The sequence below is a fragment of the Pinus tabuliformis genome, chromosome 3_2, assembly GCF_031772625.1.
Source record: "Pinus tabuliformis cultivar Carrire ecotype Pingquan chromosome 3_2, CPIR1, whole genome shotgun sequence".
NCBI classification, from domain to species: Eukaryota; Viridiplantae; Streptophyta; class Pinopsida; order Pinales; family Pinaceae; genus Pinus; species Pinus tabuliformis.
In genome coordinates this window covers 997,538,964-997,564,157 of record NC_142302.1, presented here as the reverse complement: position 1 = coordinate 997,564,157, position 25,194 = coordinate 997,538,964, and the positions used below count along the sequence as shown (strand labels likewise).

Sequence of the window (25,194 nt, the reverse complement as noted above, 5' to 3'; positions counted from 1 at the left end):
CAATATAGCTCATCATGTCATTAACCAAGATTTAAACTTCATTGCCATTCCATCTAACCACTCAAAATAACCACGGTTAACCATAATAATAACATTATAAAATATTTAATAATTTTTTTAACAACTTTACACCATAAAATTTAACATATAAAGAACGAGGTATTTATTTCTACCATACTTTCGCAAAAGGTAGGTCGCATCAACCGAGAACGTTTCCGATCACATCAGAAATGTGGTTGCTGTGCAAGATGGTTGACCAATTTTAAAAGACACATGACAAAAACATAATCTTTCTTGTAAGTCACGTTAATCTCATGCTAACCTACGCAATTTAAGCAAACAACGACTTAGCAAAGTTACGACAAAACAGGATAATCTCGATATAATCTAGAACCGGTTTCCCTGTCCTGACCTCTCCAGAAGCTCTCTACAATATTCTTTCTTAACATTGAAGTTTCAGTGTATTTCATTTTCTTATTAGGTTATTGTAGGGGCAGTCGGGCCGGCCATCCACAGACATTGTTCCATTATAATTTCCCCAGGGGCAGTTTGTTGGGCATTTGATGATCCTGTTGCTGCTAGAGCAATAAGGTAAGCAATCTTACTTCATTCATTCTTGAGTCCTATTGCTATGAGATTTGAACTGTGAGTTGTTGACACTATGTGTTGCGATTTAGAGATAGAATAACTCCCTTTTTTTAGTATTGTTTTTTGGGTTCCTGTTGGTAGGTATTGCAAATCTCCTTTGTATGCATTTTCAGTCTGTAAGTTATCCATTAAAGAAAATGCCAAGGAAAGGTCGACAGGGGCTTGCCTTATCAGTGAATGCGGGTTTTGGTATTCTTTGCACAGGTTTTAGTGAATGTGGGTTGTGTAATTATTTCCATCCGAGTCCAAGTCTCCTTTGTAACATATTTGCTTTTTATGAGCTACTTGTGATAATGACAGTGTATGTGATTGTAGTTAGGCTGAGGTGCAATTCCTGAATGAATTTGACAGAATATATATCGACAAAACGTAACAATTTCATTGTAATAGATGCTTTTACTTGGAAAGGTGCCTTTCCAAGGTGCCGTTTGCATGAGTTGACCCAAAGTATCCTTCAGAAAGTCCAATGAAAGTAGATGGTAACCATGCTAAACCGCGACTTCAAGGGATTTGAGCCTTGTTATCTTTCCAGGGTGCCAACATCTGCATGAGTTGACCCAAACAATCCTTCAAAAGACACAATGAAAGTAGATGGGAAACATGCTAAACTAGGGCTTCCGGGGGCTTGAGCCCTTTTCAGAAGCTGGTGTTGTGGTGAGTTTGGCTCGTGGGTGTGTTGGAATGTTGCTCAAGCTCCAGTTAAGATCTATTGCCTTGGCTGATTTAGATGACTCGCTTGGAGTTCCTTGTGTCCATGTTGCTATGGATAGTTTAAATTGGTAACACTGTTAACAGATTTTCCCCGGATCCGATTCTTTCCTTTGAGGAATCCGGGCCTTGTCAGCTCTTCTGAGTGCTTGCAATTGTAAATCAAATGTGATCCAGATTGACTTAGAGAATTTGACAACCTCTATGTATAAAAGACCGATAAAAACACTAATCTTGTTTGTTCTTTTGATCCAATTTCACCGAAAATAACCTGTAAACCTGTCAACAGTACATGATCCATAAACACTATGTATTATCATTGATATATTTTTAAGTTTATAACGTTACCAGAACCATCGGGTTTGGTCCGTTTCTTGAAAAACTTCCTCCCTTTTCCAATATTTCAGCTTTTTCTTTCAAATACAAGAAGGGGAAAAATTAAAACATGCTAAGGAAAACCCTAAATCTGTTTCGATTCCAGATTTTCGATCATACGCCTCCGTATCCCTCTACAAGCCGACCTTATTTCGAATATAAGGTTTTCACTGTGTTGTTGCGGTGACAGAAATTGTTACATTCCTCCACAAGCCGCCAATTTTTGGAATCACAGGTTTGCAGCTGTCAGTTGAGGAGATTGATGGACGCAGTGTTACCAGGAGTGCCCCCAGCTAAGTTACCAGGAAATGGAAATGGATGGAAATGGATACGGATTGACCAGATTTTCGAAAAGCCAGCATCTGGATACTGTGGGGAAATGCGATGTACAAAAAAATACAATAATGGTTTTTTTAAATTTAAAAAAACATATTCAAAGTTAAAAATCAAAACCTTTCATGAATCACAACATTAGAATCAAAACCATTAGAATCATGAAAGATAACCGTAAATTACTAAATACAAAATTGAGTGTCTCTTCAATGATTACCCTATTGATATGATGTGTAAAGTATGTCTATCTGAGTCTACATGCTCATTATTTGAATATTTCAACTTTATGTGATGATCAACGTGTCATTTTCCTTGAAATTTGCCTTAAAATCTAAAAATTTCCTATCTAGCTACAGTGGTAAAGGAATATTGTACAGTGTGAGAACATACTATAATCTATGTATCCTACTCTTCCAAGAGGACTTTTCACCTAGAGTTGGATGGGATTGATCTAATTAAATTATTATTAACACAACTATCTTTTGTACTTTATATATTATTATTTATGTATTGTCTCAAAGCTATTTTGTAAGCATCCTCAAAAATTGAAAATCAAAATTTTCGTGTTAGACGGTAGACCTTTCCTGCTGCCATTATCATGTTGTATACAACCAATATGTAATTGATAACTTATTAAACTATACAGTCTACAGATTATTAATAAGTAATCTAACTAAAAATCTAAATAGAATATTTGTTTTTTAGGGTCTTAAACAAGAGGAAAATATTAAAAAAACCCAAAATTTCTAATGTTATTTGCTTGGGATCTGTTCAATAGCATGGGATCCGTTTTCTTTTGAAGGATTGGTTTATGTGGTGAATCTTACGTGGATGTGGGTGGATCCATATTCGTATCCGAAATGCGGATTTGTGGATTTAGCATTAAGACCCCTTGGATTCGATAACATAGCCCCCCAGTAACCATGTTCCGAGCAAGAGCATTGAGGGAATGTGCTTTGAGGCTCCTTGGGACACTCCTTGCCACTGTGGGAGTGTGGCATTCCGTGGGATACTCTTGGAGAAGGGGTGTGTTCCATAGGCGCTCCCTGGACTCTCCCATACACTCTCTGGACACATTGAACCATGACCGTGCTTTTTAAGTGGATTTGACCAAAATTGTGGCAACTATGTTGCCAGGGAACGTGGGTTTGGGGATGGGTACATCACTTTTTGAAATAGGGTACGTGGGTTCGTCGGGGGTATATTATAATTTATATATATTATATATTTTATAAATTATAATATATATGAATTTTGATATCTTCCTACTTACATGTTAACAATTGTTTAAGTTGAAACCTAACAATATGCATGTTAATAATTGTTTAAGTTGAAACCCAACAATCTGATACTCATCTATGACACTGGTTGATAGACCAAAATCCTTTTAAAATACACATACATTTCGTTATTAAGTTGAAACACAGTGTTGTTAAGGTCTGTAATAAAGTTAATAACAGGGATACCATATTCATGCTAGAAAAGATGATTTGATTCCTATCAGTCAAAGAATACCTTTAGATGAAGTTGGCCTCTAGGAAATTCATTGTTATTAGTCCCTCAGAGAATGTTTCCAGATAACAATTTGTCATCCTTCTACCAATCCTTTCATGAACAACACTTTAGCTTATATATTTGGTGGACCTATTGACTACATCCCAGTAAATTATGAATGTTGAGAATAGGGTTTGTATTAAAAATAACATAACAACCCTTCCAGTATGATTCTACCATATTTAGATAAAAGTACAATACATCAATTTGGCCGCATTAACATGGCAATCCTTAAAACCCAAGTTCAACTGTTAAAATGTAATTATAGTGAATTGGTTAATTAACAATGCATTAAACTTATTAAGTTATTTGTAAACTACTCTTGGACAAGAGGAGATTATCTTCCATCTGATATATCATATGGATGTCTAATACCAAATCATTTCTCTATCAATACAACAACAAGCCATTACGTGGAATGCGAGAAGAAAAATATTTCTGGACAAAGGAAAAAGGGCCATCAAGAACCCTTTACGCACCCGTTTTCAGGGTTCACGCACCCATTTTGGGGGTTTGGCGAACTCGTTTACACAAAATAACCCAGCCCAAAGATGTTGAGTACCGGGTTCTTCTGGGAAATATCGGGTTTGTTTAAGTTTGTCTGGGAAGTACCCTTACTAGCACTCGGTTCGTGGGGACGAGAACCCATGATGAGTTTGTGAACCCCATCCTTGGGTTTGCGAACTCATGCAACATAGGTTGGCAATTGGTAGCAATGTTTAAGAATGTTGACAATTCTTTAATCTTTCCTTTTTATCATTTTACTTAAATTTATAACATTACAATTAATTGTTTCAAGATGTTTGAAAATGGTTCCAACCTCATCAAACATATCCCATTCAAAATTTAACAGGCTTAATAGTTTTAAGAATTGATGGGATTTTCATTCAATTCTATCACATATAAGGGTATGTGATTGACATTTAATCATGAGCACCAAACCCTTTATGTACCCAATCGTTGGTGGTGTTGATTGTTGAACAATTGAACTTCTTTGTCATGGCCTTAGCAAGAATGTCACTTGAACCAGAACATTGATTAATCATGTTAAGCTTTTTCTACCATATTTTAAAGCTCGGACTAGGCAGTTTCATCAAAATTGGGTGGTGTTAATTGATATCACTAGAGGAGGTAGAGGTAATGGCTAGACAAGAAGCAAAGCATGAAGGATAATACTATTGATAAGTATCCCAATATAACTGATGGTGGAACAATGCTTGTTATTTAAAAATTCATGCTTGTTTTTTGATAATGCTTTCTTTCAAAGTTTTAGTATAATCATCGATGTAAAATGGATGACATTTCTAACTTCCTAAGAAATTAATCTACAAATAACACAAATATTCATGTTTTCATATATTCTACAACTAATTGGAGTTATCGTTGAGAAATCTAGGGAAGCTAGATTAGGCGATTTCTCTTACTTCGATAATTGCTTGTGATGTATTTTTACTTAACTAAATTAGCTTCTTCTTTCTCTTGATTATATTTAGCGTTCTTATCATCAAACAACTACCAAATCATAAAGAACAATGAGACAAGAGGACACAAGATGTGGGCGATCAACCGGGGCCAAAACTTCTACTCTTGAGAGGAAAACCCACAAGAATTCTTCTCCTCTTATAGAATCTTCAAATGACGAATTCCAAGACCTAAGACCCTAGACAAAGACTCCTCCAAGACCAAGTCAACCTTTCTCCTTGATGAACTTTCTTTCCAACAACTTCGATTCTAGCAGTTTCTTCTGTAATTTTGACCCGACAGTTTCTTCTGCAACTTTGACCCAACAGTTTCTTCTGTAAGTTCGACCCAATAGTTTCTTCTGCAACATTGACCCAATAGTTTCTTTTGCAACTTCGACCCAACAATTTCTTTTGCAACTTCGACCCAACAATTTCTTCTGCAACTTTGACCCCAACAACTATCCAACACTTTGACTTGCCCAACAACATTCCAACACTTTGACTTGCCCAACAACATTCCAACACTTCAACTTTCCCAACAACTTTAAAAACTATTACACAAGAGAGAGAGAGAGAGAGAGAGAGAGAGAGAGAAACCCAAAAAAATTGATCTTGCTTTTCTTCTTCTTGTCCTTGATTTTCGTTCTTTTCCAGCTTCTTTCTTGAGGAGATCGAACTTACTTAAGGTGTGTCCAAATGAGGTCAAGTTCCTACTATATATAGGCTTTCCAGAGGTACAAATTGCTTCCTTGGGGCCGACTTAATCTTTCATGTAGGCCGACTTGCTTGAGGCAACATGACAAGGTCTTGGAGGGTCTTTGACTCTAATGTGGCTCAAATAATTTTTTCTTTACAATATGGAACATGCCCAAAAGGGTCTTTCATACATGACAATGACTCATATGACTTGTTAACTCAAAGACAAACCCTAGATGCACTCAATGGGTGCTTGACCTAAAAGTAAATTTCCCTTGAGCATAAAACCCATGCCTCAAGAATGACAATAATACATTTTATTTTTTTCTTTACATCAAATACATAAAATCATGATTACATATGTCATTATGAAGACCGAACCTAGTTACATATTTCAACACCCCCTCTTAAATAGGGAGGTATTTGTAATCCATACAAGGTACTTGGACATTCTCAAATTGAAGAATTCTCATAAGAAGAGTTGGATTGGTAAGCCATCTCATAAGCTATCTTATTAGCTTATACTAGAGCATCTTATCAACCAACATTGTCACATAGCAAGGCCTTGACTAACAACTCTATCTCTTCACAAGATCATAACACAATGCTGGCAAGACCAATGACTAACAGACACTATCATCATTATCTCTCAAGGCACATACCCCACTCGAGTGTTCACAGGGTATGTCCTTTTAGGACAATTCTTATCTTAGAATAACACATCCTCAAGGAACTTCCTCTTCGACTACTCTTATCTTTGATGCCCTACCTCATCCTCAAAGAGTATCATAATCAGTCTCAGATGCTTACTCAATCCTCCATTCTTTCTTCACAACATGAAGACAAGAATGATGTGTCCGTCTCTCCTCATGGCTTTCACTAAGACTTATGACTGTTAGTCCTGGTCTAGTGCATGACACATGAAGTAGAGAACCATATCTGTCACTCCCTCTTAAGCAGGGAGGACCAACTCATTCCTTTAAAAGGAATATACCCAAGCTCCCTCTTTATTAGGGACTTGTTTAATAACAACTCTTTGATGGAGATCATGGTACTATCAACTGTTAGTAGAGCTCCTCCTTTCGATGTCATGAACTTCATCTTCTTCATTATGGAGCATTCATCATCTAGTTCTTCTTCGTAAGGCATTGACCATTCATCACTTTCCTTCAACGAACCATAGGATTGAGCCAATAGTCATGTCATCCTTCTTTTCATCAGAAAGTGATCTTCCAGTCCACATCTGGATTTTTTTCATACAACTACCTCTTCCAAGTCATGTTTCCTTTAGGATCTTTCATCCAACCACATGAGTGCTAATTGTAGGTGACATCTGCAGCTCTCTTTCAGTAGCCCTATATCAACCCATCCAGATGTTGTTCAAAAATAAAAAATGAATATCAAATCAAAGTAACCTTTTGTGATGGCCTTTCATTATGACATCTGCTTCTTGCAACATCAACATCCTGCACATTCATAAATATATCTCCATGACTTTCAATGTCAAGGGTCTCTTTTCTTTACAGACTTTATCAAGGTCTTCATACCTTTCCCATGGAGATATTGTTGAGAAATGTAGGGGGCAACAAGTGTAGGTGATTTTGCTTACTTTGCTAACTACTTGTGATGTATTTTTACTTTACTAGATTAACTTCTTCTTTCATTTATTATTATTAGTATTCTCTATCATCAAACAACTACCAAATCATAAAGAACAATGAGACAATAGGACACAAGATATAGCGATCAACGAGGGCCAAAACCTCTACAACTAAGAGGAAAACCCATCAGAATCCTTCTCTTCTTATAGAACTTCAATTGATAAATTCCAAGACCTGTGACCCTTGACCAAGACCCTATAAGACCAAGTCATCCTTCCTTCTTGATGAGCTTTCTTTCTAGCAACAAACTTTGACCTTCTAGCAACTTCTCCACCAACTTCGACACCAACAATTTCTGCAACTTCGACCTAGCAGCTTCAACAACTTTGACCTAGCAACGTCACAACTTCGACCTTGATGCAGCTTCAACATCTTCGACCTAGCAACTTCACAATGTCGATCTAGAGTAATCTTCATAGCTTCGACCTTGCAACTTGACAACTTTGACCTTGCAGCTTCAGAATTTTGTCTAGCCCAAAAACTATAGAAACCCTAACGAAAGAGAGAGAGAGGCCCAAAAACTTCGATCTTGATCTTTTTCTTCTTCGTCCTTTTCCAGCTTCTATCTTGAGGAGATCGAACTTGCATGAGTGAGTGTGCAAATGAGGTCAAATTCCTTCTTATTTATAGGCTTGTGTGGGGTACGAATTGCTATCTTGAGGTCGACTTATCCCTTCATGTCAAACGACTTGAGCTTTGTTCCATGACGAGGTCTTGGAGGGTCTTTTGACTTTATTTTGACTTAATAAATTTTTCTTTAAAATGTGTAACATGCCCAAATGGGTCTTTAATACATGACAGTGACTCAATTGACTTTATGACAAACCTAGAAGCACTCAATGGGTGCTTGACCTAAAAATAAATTTCCCTTGAGCATGAAACCCATGCTTTAAGAATACAAATAAATTTATTTTTCTCTTTTCATTAAATACATAAAATCACGATTAAATATGCCATTATGAAGACTGAACCTAGTTACGTATTTCAACAAATATCATACCAGATCCTTCTAGTCATTGGATGTTGATTCCTTATCTTATCTGACCATAGTTGCAACTTTCACGATGTTCTTCTTTCTTTCTTCACCTATTGCTCCCTAGGAACTTCCATCCATAGTTCCTTCATATTTGTCAACTACCTGATATTCCATATGAGGACATATTATGTTGATTTATCTTGTCAATATGTGCCTTCATTCATCTTTCCAAAGGAAGATATCCCCTTTCTTCAATCATGATCATGAGGTAGAGCATTCACCCATGCTGTTTGCAACTATATGATGACATGACTTAATCTATTAAACATATACATACCTCTTTTCTCCTTTTGGTCATCTAGACTTCCTTTGACAACTTCCTTTCCTTGCTTGAAAAGTTCTTCAACCATTTTGACATGCTGCATTCCTTTGTCACCATACCATCATCCTTCTAAACAGTGAATCCCATACAAGGTGGGATTCTTAGCGAGACACTTGCTTCTTCCAAGAGAGGTGAACATTCTAATGAAGATTCCAATGGAGGATCTTGATTATCCTCACCTGGAAAATGCTCCTTCCTAATGATGATGATGTATGATGAATTCTTTCTATCCTCTATCATGCTAGATGACTTTCTTCTAGCCATATGTACTACTTATGCATCCAATGAGGTTACCAAGAGCTACTTCCTTTTTATGATGACTGCTACATCCATGTAGACTTCTACTTTAGTTATCCTTCTATAATGATGTCATGAGCTCTTTCTTCAATCGTATGCTTCGTTACCAATAGCTACTTCCTTTTTATGATGACTGCTACATCCATGTAGACTTCTACTTTAGTTATCCTTCTATAATGATGTCATGAGCTCTTGCTTCAATCGTATGCTTCTAATATGATGCCATCTCTTGATATGATGCATCCTATGATACTTATAATGCTTCCTACCATGATAACTATCTTTTACAACCTGAAAATAACTAAGGAGATTATCTCAGTCATAGTAGAGATCTTTCACTTCCTCCTTTGATTTCTTCTTCTTAGGTTCTTCCACTTCTTCGGTGACATGGGCTTCATTCCTTACGTTTCTTTTCTTGTTGTCCTTGAATTTTGGACAATCTCTCTTGAGATGCCCATATTCCTGACAACCATAGCATTGGATCTTAGAGATATCGATCTTCTTCTTTTTTTGAGGACCAAACTTCCCAAACTTTTCTTTTCTCTTAGCCATGGTAGCAAATGCTTGAACTTGTTTGCTTGGTCCCACATCACTCTTTGCTTTTAACTTGGTTTCTTCAATTTTACATAATGACCAGAGTTCACTGAATGGGGTGGCTTCCTTCTTTCCGTTGATGCTTGAAAAGAAGTTGCCCCATTCATCAAGTAGTGCATTGAGCACTATGGTGGTCATTTCTTTATTAGACGTTATTTCTCCCAACTCTTGTAGTTGGTCTTGTATTTCTGACACCCTCATAAAGTATGAGGCTATTCCTTCTTCCTTTGATATCTTCATCTTGTAGAGCTTGGTTCTCAATCATATCACTTCTCCTGCAGTGCTTATGGAGAATAATTCTACTAGCTTATCATAGATGTCTTTTGACTTCTCCAATTTTGCTACATAGGGGATGAGAGAATCCTTGATTGATTCTATAAGGATTCTTTGAGCCCTTATTTCCCCCTTCATATACTTTGCTAGAGCTTGAGCTTCTTCCTTTGGTGGTTCGACAATTAAACCCTTAACATGTTCAATGACTTCATTTTCTATGAGGATTAAATATGCCCTCTTCTTCCATGTGAGGAAATTAGATGACCCATCCAACTTGTTGCTCTCCTTGCAAAATGAAGTCATTTTGATAGCAGATTCAAACAAATATAGAGGTACTTACTTGTCAAGTGAAGATGTTTCTTGATGGTGATTTCTTCAACCTAATGCCTTCTTGATTTTGATGATGATGTTTTCTTTCTTGAAGATGACAATGCTTCTTCTCGAAATGTCCTCCTTCAAATATGCTTGTGATGTGATCCTTTCTTTAAAGAGAGGGAGATCACCTTGATTCTTTTGGATGATAATGGTAATGCTTCTTCCTGGTTTCCTTAGATGTAGAGACTTCAAGATGCTTCAATGAGTAATCCTTCTTTGAGTGGAGGTAGGGTCCTTGAGATCTTCTTTGTGATGATGATTGAAAAATGTGTGAGTTCTCAAGAATGTTTCAAGTGTGGAACTCTTCTTTGGATGAGCTAGGGTTTTGAGGTCTTCTATGATCTTCCTTCAAGATGATGAGAGGGTTAGTCTTTCTTGATAATTTCCTTGAACTCAGCCCTTGAGCATCCCTTCTTGATACTCCTTTTGATGGCCCTTCTTCAAGCTGCTTTTTCTTGTCTTGTCACCTTAGCTCTAATACCATGTTGAGAAATCTAGGGCAGCTAGATTAGGTGATTTATCTTACTTTGATAACTGCTTGTGATGCGTTTTTACTTAACTTAATTAGCTTCTTCTTTCTCTTGATTATATTTAGTGTTCTTATCATCAAACAGCTACCAAATCATAAAGAACAATGAGACAAGAGGACACAAGATGTAAGCAATCAACCAGGGCCAAAACCTCTCCTCTTGAGAGGAAAACCCACAAGAATTCTTCTCTTCTTATAGAGTCTTCAAATGACTAATTCCAAGACCCAAGACTCTTGATAAAGACCCCTCCAAGACCAAGTCAACCTTTCTCCTTGATGAGCTTTCTTTCCAGCAATTTCAACCCCAATAGTTTCTTTTGCAATTTCAACCCAAAAAATTCTTCTGCAACTTTGATCCAACAATTTCTTCTGCAACTTCGACCCAGTAGTTTCTTCTGCAACTTCGACCCAATAGTTTCTTATGCAATTTTGACCCATCAATTTCTTCTGGAACATCGACCCCAACAACTATCCAACACTTCGACTTGCCCAACCACTTTCCAACACTTTGACTTGCCCAACAACTTTCCAACACTTCGACTTGCCCATAAACTTTCCAGCACTTTGACTTTCCCACCAACTTTAGAAGCCCTAACACGAGAGAGAGAGAGAGTGAAACCCAAAAACTTTGATCTTGCTCTTCTTCTTCTTATCCTTGATTTTTGTCCTTTTCCAACTTCTTTCTCGAGTAGATCGAACTTGCTTGAGGTGTGTCCAAATGAGGTTGAGTTACTTCTTATATATAGTCTTTCCATGGGTACGGATTGCTTCCTTGAGGCCGACTTGATCTTTCATGTAGGGTGACTTGTTTGAGGCACCATGACAAGGTTTTGGAGGGTCTTTGACTCTACTTTGACTCAAATAAATTTTTCTCTACAATATGTAACATGCCCAAAAGGGTCCTTCATACATGACAATGACTCTTTTGACTTGTTAACTCAAAGACAAGACCTAGATGCACTCAATGGGTGCTTGACCTAAAAGTAAATTTCCCTTGAGCATGAAATCAATGCCTCAAGAATGACAATAATAAATTCTATTTTTCTCTTTACATCAAATACATAAAATCATGATTACATATGTCATTATGAAGACCTGACCTAGTTACATATTTCAACAGTTATAACGTGGGGGAGAGACAAATTGGAGACCTCAGAGGTATAGAGGTGGAGGGACATGCAAAGCAATATTCCTAGCCAAAGGCCTCCTGAAGGGAGGTAATAAAGCAATATATATATATATATATATATATATATATATATATATATATATATATAGATATATGTCCAACAAATGACCACAAAATAGGTTAATGGGATATTTGTGTAATACCCCTCGGGGAGAATTGCCCTTAGGGTTATTAAGAGCATATGACAATATTGTACCAATATCACATTATTTTTGCTATTATGCAATTAGAGATAATATTGAATGCTCAACATAGTAACAAGCAATTGTTTTCATCAACAATTCATACAACTATAGCCAACCCAACCATACATAATAGGATTACATGTCCATAGATTTTCCAATATCATACCAAGGTTCAAACACACAACGATGGTTGCTACAATCGCAAATCCTACTGCCCTAATTCTATTGTTATGACCTTAGTAATAGCTCCTAGACTTCATTGCTACAGAAAAATCAATCCCTTCATTCAACGGTGCTTGTCACTGCTCAAATTTCCTCCCCCATAAGCTTACTGCCTACAAGACACTTCAATACCTTTGCCGTTGCCTTAGTGTTGTTAGAAGAATCCCAACAAATCTTTTTGTTGTCCAAAGATGTCCCAAGGACCTCACTGCTGCCTGTAATGGAACATCGTTTCCCATACTATCTTCTCTAGCCCCAACCTTCACTTCGTCACCTTAAGTGTTGCTTCATAGAGGAGTTGTTACCACAGGATGGCTCACTTGGACCCTCGTTGCCCCAAATTTACTTCACTTCTCCAAATATGGCCTTAAAGAGGAGCCACTGTCTGAAAGAGGCCTTCAGATGTAGCTCGCAACCACTGGATGAATCCATCAAACCTTGCTGCCCAGAACAAGTCTCAGATGTCCACGCTGCTTCAGGAAAGTGGCTTGAAAGGCCCTTGTTGTCCAGAAGTATGCCTCATTGCCTCAAATAGGGCCTTAAAGAGGAGCCACTGTCTGAAAGAGGCCTTCAGATGTGGCCCGCAACCACTAGATGAATCCCTCAAACCTTGTTGCCTAGAGCAAGTCTCAGATGTCCACGCTGCTTCAGGAAAGTGGCCTCAAAGGCCCTTGTTGTCCAGAAGTATGCCTTGCTGCCTCAAATAAGGCCCTAGGGAAGCTACGTTGCCAAGATTTTCTTCCTTGAATAAATTCATTGCCATAGAAAGGGTTGTTTCCTGCCTTGGTTTGACCTTCAATGTCCTTAGAAATGCCTTGGACATGCTTCCTTGTCATAGATTTGCTCCTTTGTTTCCCAAACAAAACATGCACACAATTTCTCCCTTGATTGCCACAAATAGATGAATGATGCCTCAGAAAAATATGCCAAACAGAATGAGGAGAAAGGATTGACTAGGGTGGAATCTTTCGCCACCTAAACCAATCAGAGATAAGGGGTCTTAAATCCCTCTAAGAGTCTTAGCTCACAAATCAGAAATATCCACCAACCATGATGAGAAAAATGATTCTCCTCTCTCCTTTTTGTAGATTCCTTGGGGTCTTCCGTCCTAATTTTAATTTGAGGGGATAACAAGTTTCCTTGCATTTTCCCCAAATTTGGCTTTCTCTATAAGTTTTCCTCCAATTACTACAATTTACCCAGTGCTACCCCAATAACGTTGAATAATGGGTTTCCCTTTTACAAAAGACTATAGCCTTTGGGGTTGGATAGGCTACTTGGTCCTCCCTTGGGCAATTTAATTAGAAGAGGACATTACATGTTGAATACAAATATGTCAATGCAAAGTAGGAAAACAAAAACATCTCTTGTATAAAGAACAAGAAAGTACAACAAAGCATTGGATATATATTAAAACATGGAAAACCCTTGACTCCTAGTTCGGGTGTTTGCAATTGGAGGGAAATGTATATAGGGAGAGGAGCTAGAGACTAGATCATGGTCCATTGGAGCCATCTCTCCTAACATTTGGGGTCGAACAAAGAAAACTCATGATAGAATGGTGTCTTGAGGAAGTGCCAAGGGAAGATCTAGATCGCCCATTACATCATTATTTAGAAGTAGTAGCCTATCATTTGGGCTTAGATGGTCTTGTTTATCGGCGGATGAGGGGTGAAGTATGGCAATGTTTCTAAGGTCTCTGGGGAGGGGGGAAATGGTTCCTTGAGTCTATGGTGATCTAGAGTTAGAGTTAATGTTGCTATTAGTTAGTCTCTTGGTACCCCAAGTCGATGGGAGCATCATAAAGAAGGAAGTAATGTGCTGAGCACGATTTGGTTTAGGAGGGGGTTGGAGAATTTGGGATCGAAGTGTGAGGGTCTCTTGCATGTATAGGGTTAGACATCTTTGTTTTGAGGATTGGAAGAAATTGGATAAGGTTTGGATTCACTTCTATGAACGATGGAATCTCCCATGGATCTCATAATAAAGGGGGCAGCAAAATATAAGGTGTTTTTTTGTCTCAACCTCATGAAGATGGCACAATTGGCAAATTGTCTCTACCCATACATTCTAGTGTCCATCTTAACTTGAAGCCAGTGTGATTACACTTGGAACTGGCCTAGAGGGATAGAAAGAGATTGTGCCTAATGACGATATGTGTAGGGGGTTGGATAATGAGTCCATCCTTCATCTTTATGAAATGCTCAACATGGAAGGCCATTTCTGAATGTAACTTGCTTTGGGGATTTGTTTAATTGGAAACTAGGGCCAAAATCCATGTGGGTCATCTTATTTATGGCAGCTGATAATTTTATTGGATCCCTCTCATCGAGAGGTGTAGGATTGATCTAAAGATCATCCGATTCCGATAAGTATTTATGAAGTTATGAATTTATTTATGTTATAAAATAAATTGTCAAGTCGGCCAGCAACTTGAGTAGGCTCAGAAGCCCAATAGACATGTCTATTCATCATCTACGTTTTAGTATAAATAGAAGAGGATTTAAAGTCATTTTACACACACTCTTTATGTGATCTCCTCTCCACGTCTTGGGTTTTTGGAGAAGGAAAGACACTAAAAGAGTACGCTGGCCTAGATGATGCCCTAGCTGAAAATGAGGCCCTAGATCTAAAACACAGAAGCCCTAGAAACAGTCATGGAGAAGTCTATACGCAGCAAGAGGAAGGGTCTATCCACAACTGCAGAGAAGTCTGTCCATAACCGCAGTAAGGGTAACCGCAGTCATGGTAATGAACTCGCTTGGAGATAAGGCCACAGTCAAGGGTGAAGGCCGTAGTAAAGGGAGCCACAGTCATAAGGACATGAGGCCGCAGTCAAGCCGCAGTGATGAAGAGTCAAGCCGCAGAAAGCCGCAGTGATGGAGAGGGAAGCCGCAGTAGGAGCCGCAGTCAAGTGTAAGGGTGCCACAGTCATGGTAAACCGCAGTAGCAATCTGGCAAATCAAGTCTCAGATAAGGACGTTGTATTTATATGAGTTCTGGGCTATTTATAGTCTCGGACATAACCACGGTGAGCCGCTGTCTTGATGAAGCCCTCTCGATGGTCTCAGCATAATGGGTAGAAGCATTCATGACTGTGATCATTCTATATGCAGTCACCTACTTGATGATCACTACCTTTGTCACGACTACAGTCTAGACATGGTGTGAGGAGAAGGGTCATAACAATACAATCTGGGCATAGCTACTGATATCTTTGGTGAGAGTGCAAACAATACTCTCAGTGGTTCTGTCCTAGAAGATTGAGGAGATCTAAATCTCAGTCCATTTCTGGGCTAGGCCGCAGGCCATAGCCAGCAGTTGGAGGCCCTTTCTAATAGCTGCCTTGAAGAAAAGCAGCACTATAAGGCAGCATGATGATCATGGTCATGGGCAGCATGATGATGAATGAGATCATGGACATGGGCAGCATGATGATGAATGATGATTATGAAGATGCAGCATAATAAGGAGCAGCATGATGATGAGAGCAGGAGCAGTTCAGTTATGAAGGTTCAACACATGTGACAGTACAGCATGGTGTTACACGGTTATGTGCAGCAAATGGACGATAGGCAACACTATGATAGGTGAAGGAGTCACCTTAGAGAATCAGTTGAAGCAATATGTCTTCAATTGATCTCATGCGATATTGAAAGTCAAAATATTGATTTCTATTGTAAATGTACTATCTCTCTCTCTCTGCTGAAATTTGAAGAACATAAAAGAAGAATTGATCAAGGGTTTCCCCACATTGGGTTTTGTCCCTGGCTAGCGTCACATCTTGTGTCCTCTTGTCTTGGCTTGTCTTCTGCGATTTATATTTATGTTCTATCTGCAGTTTACTTTAATGCTGATGTGATTGCTAACTGTGAAAATTTAAATAAATTGCTCTAGCATAGAACATACCTAAAATTAACAAGATTTGTCCAAATAACTTGCACAAATTGTGTGTAAATGTCATCTCGGATGATCCTTTTCAACTCTTTCCTAGTAGGTAGGAGGTGGTTAGGTGCATCCATGGAGTATCTTAATGGAGGAAGTTGGTTTGTTGAAACACTAATGGACTCTAAAAGGTCCAAGACCCCTGCAAACGAACATCTAGTGAGCCCATGAAGATTAGATAAGGCAATGGACTTTGATGAGCGCTTGGCTAGATATAGGCACTGATCTTCACCTGTTGTGAATCGACAAAACTCCAACTGTTTGTAGAAGTGAAACAAAGAGGAAAATAGTCTCAAGTTGGAAAGGTTGAGCACCAAACTCATCAAGAATGATGTGCTGGGGTATTGTCTGCTTGCATCTGATGAAGTGTCGTAGAAGAAGGATCTGCACTCTCTGGACTGAAGCATAAAGAACTGTGAGTTGAATAAAGAAATTAGTAAGAGACATCTTGGATGGAATGTCCTAAAAACAATGTGGGAAACATTGTCTCTCAAGAGTGGCTAAGGATTCTCTTATCTGGTCTGCTTCCAAAATACTATCGATCCTTTGGGAGTCGGGATGGGTCTGCCTCCAGAGTTTTCCCATTAACTCAGAAACCATAGAAAATTCAATTCTCAGGAACTTGGGGAACTTAAGGATTGCAGTGATTAGAGATAGCACCAGACATAACTGAAAGAGACAATAGACAATGGGGAAATTGAAGGGCTGGGAATTTAGTTAAGGAGGTTGCTAGGCTATCCCCCCAAAATCCACCCCTATATCAACTAGCAAACCCAAAACCTTTGCAGACCAAACCTTAAATGAATTTGCAAACCGGGACCATACAAAGATCTAATACTTGTGGAAATAGAGAGAGATAGTGACCAGGAGGGTTGCTACCCATTGCCAATTGCCAAATCCAAGCTTGAATCCTACATTCTCGGAGCTAGTTGATCTTGCAGCTTCCTCCATAGGCTTTGCCTGCCCAAATCTAGAATTGGCTATAAGCCAACCAACCCTAGCTTGCTCCATGATTAGTAACTAATCCATCATGTCTGCAATTGCCTTCTAGATGACTCGAACTAACCATAAAACATGTTGTACCTGGCTTGTGTTGTCTGCACATCCCATTATCTCTAGATGGTGTGATTGCCCATGGCCCCTTCCAGCCACATGAGAGCAGTCCAATTCTATCTGATGATTTGATTTGTTTATTTTCTTCAAATTAACTATGTCCCTACCTGTATTTTTTTTTTCAAACTAACTCTGTCCCCACTTGTCTTTAGATCACAACATTTAAATGTCGATCTTCCTTCAAATTTTTTCTGTTTGGTAATGTTGTTGTATATATTTTATGGATATGAATATCTTTTGTATACACAATGTATATGTTTCTTATTTGTGAAACCTTTGGATTGTGTTTCTCAGACTGTTCTCATCTCATTTCATTTTCCATTTCTCATTTCTAGTAACTTAAATTGTGAATGAGTTGTTATTGAAAATTTGGATTGTGTGGATGTTATACTGTTTTTTCCCCTGAAAGTTATAATACTTTTTTATGCTTTTTATTTTGAGTCGATTCAATATCTTCTTCTGAGTTTGGGTCAACTCTTACTCTCCAGCCTCACAGTCATTGTCCGAGTTTTGCATTTGGCAACTAAGTTCAAATCTTAGTGTATGCAATGCAATTTGCAGATTATTCATCTCACCAAAAAGAAGTCCGTAGTATGGGTAGTGTACCAAAGTTGTCCTAACTGCAAGTTGTTACACCAAGACTAGCTACTTGACCTAGGCAATTGGGAGAATGAAAGGGAGAAAAACTAATTCTTTACCCTTCACTAGTGAATTTGGGCATATGTCTCTCACAGTAGTAATATCCTCTGGTTGACTTGAAATTAGAAAATATTTGGCAATTATACTATAGGTATTGTCAACGGGACCTTGGTCACTGGTAGTGTTGACAGACTATTAAGCTGTCAACCAGGGGATCCATTTTAGCAATTTACATTCTTGTCTTGGTCTACACCATTTAAAGGGCATGTCAAAAAGTTTGGGTTCAAGATTTATGCAATTTTGGAATAATGGATGTGCCTCAAACCTGGCACCTAAGTGGAATAAAGGTTGTATTATGTGGTGTAGCCCCTAACCTTGGACCATGCTTTTCCAAGTTCACCAAGCAACTTCCAAAACATTATAAGATTTTAAGAAGTATCTTGTTGGGAGAGAATTTGAAAGGGAGACAGTCTTAAGCAAGCTCAATAAACAAAACATGAGAAGAGATATAATACTTTATAAATCCGACAAGGAAATAACTCACATTCTCTGAAATAGTATAAGTGGAAAGGAGCTTCAAAATAGGAAGTGGACTTGAGGGAGAACTATAATACTTGTGAAGTGAGATAAGAAGAGCTGATTTTTTTTGAAATAATGAATCCATTGTTTGCATTTTTATATCGTTGCTGAAGGATTTGGATAATAGTTAAATGGAATTGACCACTCATTCGTGCAAACAGCATCTATCACATGTGCGTATTAAAATTCAGCGCATAGTTGGGCCTGGATCTCTCTTTCCCTCTTTCTCAGAATTTTGATTTGAACTAACAACTGCCCAGCTTCTTTTCAAGATTATTTTTCTTTCTTTGCTCTTGGTTTTGCTTTTCAATTATTAAAATTTTCTAACCATAGAGTCCTATAAAGAATTGTTTCATGTAATTAACAAATAAGGGTGCATAAAAGTACAACTTATCCAAGCAATTCTAGCCCAGTTAAAAAAGGAGTAGAGGAATGATCTATATTTTCTCCTCAAGCAGTCAATATATTCCGAAGAAAGACTCGAGTAATATTTGATTAGTAATATTTCCTCATGGAGAGGTCATGATGGACGTGTAATCCTGGCAATATCTTCGTATTGAGTTGTACCCCAAAATGGGACATTGTTGACCCAAAGTCTATTGATACCCTTAACAAGGCACACTTAGATGCTTTCAGTGCTCTGTAAGAAACTTTGAAGCAAAGGTCTACTTTCCTGTTGATGGAGAAAATCATCCAGAACAAAAGAAACTTTGAAGCAAAGGTCTACTTTCCTGTTGATGGAGAAAATCATCCAAAACAAAATTAAAACCAGCTGAATAGATCTTACAAACATCATTATGACCACAATTGGACTATGTTTGAAGTCACAAGTGCAATACCTGTGATATTGGAGAGAAGCAATGTCGGTGACCATAGTCATCATTTTTGAGAAATAAAATAGTTGGAATTTTGGTACAATTGGCATTTTATAACAGATTAAAGCAGCCTCTTTTCTAAAATGAATTGTTGAACTAATAAACAGAATGTCAATCTGAACACTCGTTGCTGAGGGTTATTTCACATATCTGATGTGTGAAGCTTACTGGGACGTTCTTTCTTTTGGTGAGGGGACTGGGATGTGCAGTCCAGACTCCATATTATGATATTACATAACAACAAGCTTTTTTCCATGATGGATTCTTCTGGAGGATTATTGATTTAATAAGGCATAGAAACTAGTTCATCCTGTAACTTAGGCTGTGGTGAACGGCTGCATTTTTACTGGTAATGCCAAATTCTAGTAAAAACATGAGAATTGCTATTATTTTTTATGTGGTAGCTGATTGTTTGCTATGGGGATTTGTTGGACAGTACCTGAATAAGATATGAGAAGATTTTGTACGTGTCAATGCACAAAATCTGAAATTTGATATGCTTGCAAATTTGTTAATTGTCTACGTTTGATATGAAATATTCTTATCCCTTCAGAAGCGTTGTGCTATTTTTGGGGGCTGTACCACGAAACATCTTTTCTTTGTGGTTCATTTGCGGTAAACATTACGAAGGAGAATTAGGAGGCCGTTATCATATTTGCAATCTATTTGAGAGTGACAATTGCATCATAATGCCATTATGAATCACAACTGCTATATCATTAGCAGCTTATCTATTATTGTCTAGTGGACTTCCGCAACAGTTGATGCCTGCTAAAAACGCTTGTTATCACTTATGAGCCTTGATCAAGGAAGAGAGTGACACAACTCAAAATTAGTGCATCTCAAAAGGTTATACACGCAATTAGAGTTATAGATCAGTTATAAAACATCTGAAATCAAACAATTTTATGCAGCTAAACAATGCTCATGTAGATTGAGATTATGGCATATTCATGGTTGTTAGTTTCTTAATATTTTTTTGTTGTGCTGTGTGAATTATGGTCATTGAAGAGTCATTATTTATGAAACCATATTATGTAGTTTTAAATGCTAGAACAGTTACAGTTACTCGGATTAAATTTCATGAGATATTGCTGTCTATATTTTTAGTGATCTTTATATTTTTTGCAGGTTCTGTATAACTTGCCAAGTGAAAATTAATCTGGGTAGGGTGTAAAGATGGCTGGGACACTGGCACAATCAGCAATTCTGCCGGGTAGCATAATCAACTCAAAATATGGTCCAGTAAAGGGATCCAAAAGACCAAGGAGAGCTGTAAAGATGATTGGAAATGCACATGCCCATTCTTTCCCCATGCAGACATTTTCTGGTTTACGACGAGTAACATCCATTGACAATATTGCATGTCCTCGGAAAGACTTTCATGCGGCAGTTGCAGCTGCCGTATATCTTCCAAGTTCAAAGGGAAATGCAAGACGAGGGGTGGTTGTTGCTATGTTTGAACGTTTTACTGAAAAAGCCATTAAAGTAATTATGCTTGCTCAGGAGGAAGCAAGACGCCTTGGACACAACTTTGTAGGTACAGAGCAGATACTGTTAGGTCTTATTGGTGAGGGAACAGGCATTGCAGCCAAAGTATTGAAGTCTATGGGGATTAATCTCAAGGAGGCTCGGATTGAGGTTGAGAAAGTTATTGGTAGAGGCAGCGGATTTGTTGCTGTGGAAATTCCATTCACTCCCAGAGCAAAGCGTGTATTGGAACTGTCACTGGAGGAAGCCAGACAACTTGGTTGGTTTCTGACTTTATAAGATAATACATTATTATAAGGGGGAATGGTGTTATTGCTGTAACTAGAATTTTAGGGTTGAGTTTTCAAACACTGAATTGACCTTTTTTCAGTCATATAGTCATCTAGACTCTAAACTGCCTTCAATTCTTGAGAGTGCAGGCCACAGTTACATAGGATCTGAGCACCTGCTTTTGGGATTACTAAGGGAGGGTGAAGGTGTTGCAGCTCGGGTGCTGGAAAATCTTGGAGCAGAACCGAGTAACATTCGTACGCAAGTAATTAAGTGTACCACTTTAGAATATCAGTTTTTTTGTTTTGTTGCCTCTCATAAGGTGCTAATGTCAGACTATAACAGGTAGTTCGCATGGTGGGAGAAAATAGAGATGATGATAGAGCTGTGGTTGGACCTGGAAGTGGCAGTAACAAGACTCCAACACTTGAAGAGTATGGGACGAATTTGACTAAGTTGGCAGAGGAGGTAATATATTGTATGATTAATTTGACATCTAAATGAGTTAGCTTTTTATATGTTTTATTAAGCATGGAGCAATGCATGCTTATTCAGGGAAAGCTTGATCCAGTGGTTGGAAGGCAGCCACAAATAGAACGGGTTACTCAAATTTTGGGACGTCGTACAAAGAATAATCCTTGTCTTATTGGTGAGCCAGGTGTGGGAAAGACAGCTATTGCTGAGGGTCTTGCCCAGCGAATTGCATCTGGGGATGTTCCAGAAACGATTGAGGGTAAAAAAGTATGTGTTTGGCTCTGTTATTGGTATTTCTTTTACTTTTGTGATTAGATTTTTTGCTCTTGTACAATGACAGTGGCAGTTAGTGCTGCAGACATATTTGATTGTTTTAGTTAGATTTGAATCAAGGCTCAATGTAACAAATTCATTTATTGGGAGGATCAGATATTCCCTTGCTGATCATCCCTATGGAGTTCTAGGGTTACTGAAGAGAGTCCTTTGTTCTTTGCAGGTGATTACCTTAGATATGGGCTTACTTGTTGCTGGGACCAAGTACCGGGGAGAGTTTGAAGAAAGATTAAAGAAGTTAATGGAGGAAGTTAAACAGAGTGATGATCTAATACTCTTCATAGATGAAGTGCATACTTTAATTGGAGCAGGAGCAGCAGAAGGTGCTATTGATGCTGCCAACATTCTAAAGCCTGCTCTTGCACGTGGCGAGCTACAGGTATAAACTTGAAAGTTAGCATTCTAGTTATTTGATGTTGGTAATTTCTCAAGTGTGCATGCTTCCACAACTTGGAAACTAGAGTTTATTCATTGTTTTATCATTTATGCTCTGATACTTATTGGAGGATGTATTCTGCTGTTTCAATAGTGCATCGGGGCCACCACACTTGATGAATACAGAAAACACATTGAGAAGGACCCAGCTCTTGAAAGGAGATTCCAGCCAGTCCAGGTTCCAGAGCCTACTGTGGATGAGACCATACAGATTTTGAAAGGTTTGCGAGAACGATATGAGATTCATCACAAGCTGCGTTATACTGATGAGGCATTGGTTTCTGCCGCTCAATTGTCCCATCAGTACATCAGGTGTTTATTCCAATTCGGTCCTCCAATTCTGTAAATTATTATCACAATTATGATTGTTATGAAAAGAAATTAACAATTCTTTTGTGCAGTGATCGTTTCCTCCCGATAAGGCAATTGATCTGATTGATGAGGCTGGTTCTCGAGTGAGATTGAGGCATGCACAGGTTTACATGTGCATATATTTTGAAAATCTTTAAATAATATCTATTTTTCTGTAAGTCATCAAGCCACATGCTTGCTATTATTGATATTTTATTCTATTTTATTTTCAGCTTCCCGAGGAGGCCAGAGAGCTTGAAAAAGAACTTAGACAAATAACAAAAGAAAAGAATGAAGCTGTTCGAAGCCAGGACTTTGAAAAGGTATAGTTTTGATTTGTATCAGTTCTTTTTTCTTTTCTTTTCTGGCATAATTTAAAAGTTGGCATTAAAATGTTTATTTCATAGTGGGGGGATGTTATGTGCTGTGTAGGCTGGAGAGCTACGTGACCGGGAGATGGAGTTGAAGGCACAAATTGTTGCTATAACAGAGAAGGGTAAAGAAAAATCAAAAGCTGAGAGTGAGGCAAATGATGAGGGTCCAACAGTGACAGAGGCAGACATTGAACATATTGTATCTTCATGGACGGGTATTCCAGTTGAAAAGGTATCAACTGATGAGTCTGACAGACTTTTGAAGATGGAGGAAACTCTTCATCACCGTATCATAGGGCAAGATGAAGCTGTAAAAGCAATCAGTCGAGCTATTCGTCGAGCGCGAGTTGGTTTGAAAAATCCCAACAGGCCAATTGCGAGTTTTATTTTCTCAGGTCCAACTGGTGTTGGCAAATCAGAGCTTGCGAAGGCACTAGCAGCTTATTATTTTGGTTCAGAGGAGGCAATGATACGGTTGGATATGAGTGAATTTATGGAGAGGCATACTGTCTCAAAATTGATTGGTTCACCCCCAGGATATGTTGGTTACAGTGAAGGAGGACAGCTGACTGAAGCTGTGAGAAGGCGACCCTATACAGTGGTCCTTTTTGATGAGATTGAGAAGGCTCATCCTGATGTATTCAATATGATGCTTCAAATTCTAGAAGATGGAAGATTAACTGATAGTAAGGGTAGAACTGTAGATTTCAAGAACACTCTTTTGATTATGACATCTAATGTAGGAAGCAGCGTGATTGAGAAAGGAGGAGCTAGAATTGGGTTCAATCTTGATTATGGGGAAAAGGACAGCAGTTACACAAGGATTAAGAGTCTTGTGAATGAAGAAATGAAACAATATTTTCGGCCTGAGTTCTTGAATCGTTTGGATGAAATCATTGTGTTCAGGCAGCTCACTAAGATAGAGGTGAAAGAAATATCTGATATTATGCTGAAAGAGGTTTTTGAGCGCCTTAAACAAAAAGAGATTGATCTTCAGGTAACAGAGAGGTTCAGGGACCGGGTTGTTGATGAAGGTTATAGCCCAAGCTATGGTGCGAGACCTTTGCGCAGGGCAATTATGAGGTTGTTAGAAGATTGTATGGCTGAAAAAATGCTTGCTGGTGAAATCAAGGCAGGTGATTCTGCGATAATTGATGTAGATCCTGAAGGCAATGTGACTGTCTTGAATGGAAATTCCCACTCATCAGAATCTATACCCACCATGGTTACTGCCTAGGGAAATGCTATAGTTGCTTTATAGCTGGCTAGATGTGTTGGTAATGTTTTCAGGTATAAATTGATATACACGGTCTCTCTGCTTTCCGTCCAGGAAGGATTTGGATAATTGCTGGTTAGAGAAGGTATCAAATTAACCACATATTTGAAATATTTTGTTATGGTTTGTTCTTTGTACAGCGCTGATCTTGAAGTTTCAATCACATTTGTTTGCAATTACATCAGCGACAAATAATTTCATTTACTGAACGATCATGTGTACTACTGGAGGAAATTGCTCTCTATATCTTTAACTTATTTGGAATCAAATAACTTTTTGTGCCTTCTTAATTAATGCTCTATCATGCATTGTCTATTTAGGATACGATGTATTTTTTTATAAATGGATTAGCAGTTCCATTGTTTTCCTGAGTGGATATGTGGTACCCATTGGCAAGGGCTTTGTGTAAAATTTTTTGGTTCCTGATGCATGCTTACGATGTCAGCCATCTTTCAAGCATTATTGACCTCAGAACATTAATCTCTATCTGTTATGACGAGCATATGGAGTGATATATCAGTTGTAGTGACTTAACTTTTCTATTACTGTTATGGATATAAGTGCAATATTCAAGAGCAT

The 25,194-nt window shown here is 38.2% G+C and overlaps 1 protein-coding gene across 1 annotated transcript; it reads left to right on the top strand.

Moving 5' to 3' along the window:
• Positions 1-390: 390 nt before the first annotated feature.
• On the top strand, positions 391-24,991 carry LOC149183970 (ATP-dependent Clp protease ATP-binding subunit ClpA homolog CD4B, chloroplastic-like). Its single transcript, XM_089415166.1, has 10 exons — positions 391-591; positions 20,743-21,361; positions 21,522-21,637; positions 21,718-21,840; positions 21,928-22,113; positions 22,343-22,558; positions 22,709-22,956; positions 23,018-23,090; positions 23,199-23,288; positions 23,398-24,991. Exons 2-10 carry the CDS (start codon positions 20,791-20,793, stop codon positions 24,574-24,576), a joined length of 2,802 nt encoding a protein of 933 aa, XP_089271292.1. The 5' UTR covers positions 391-591; positions 20,743-20,790; the 3' UTR covers positions 24,577-24,991.
• Positions 24,992-25,194: the final 203 nt, after the last annotated feature.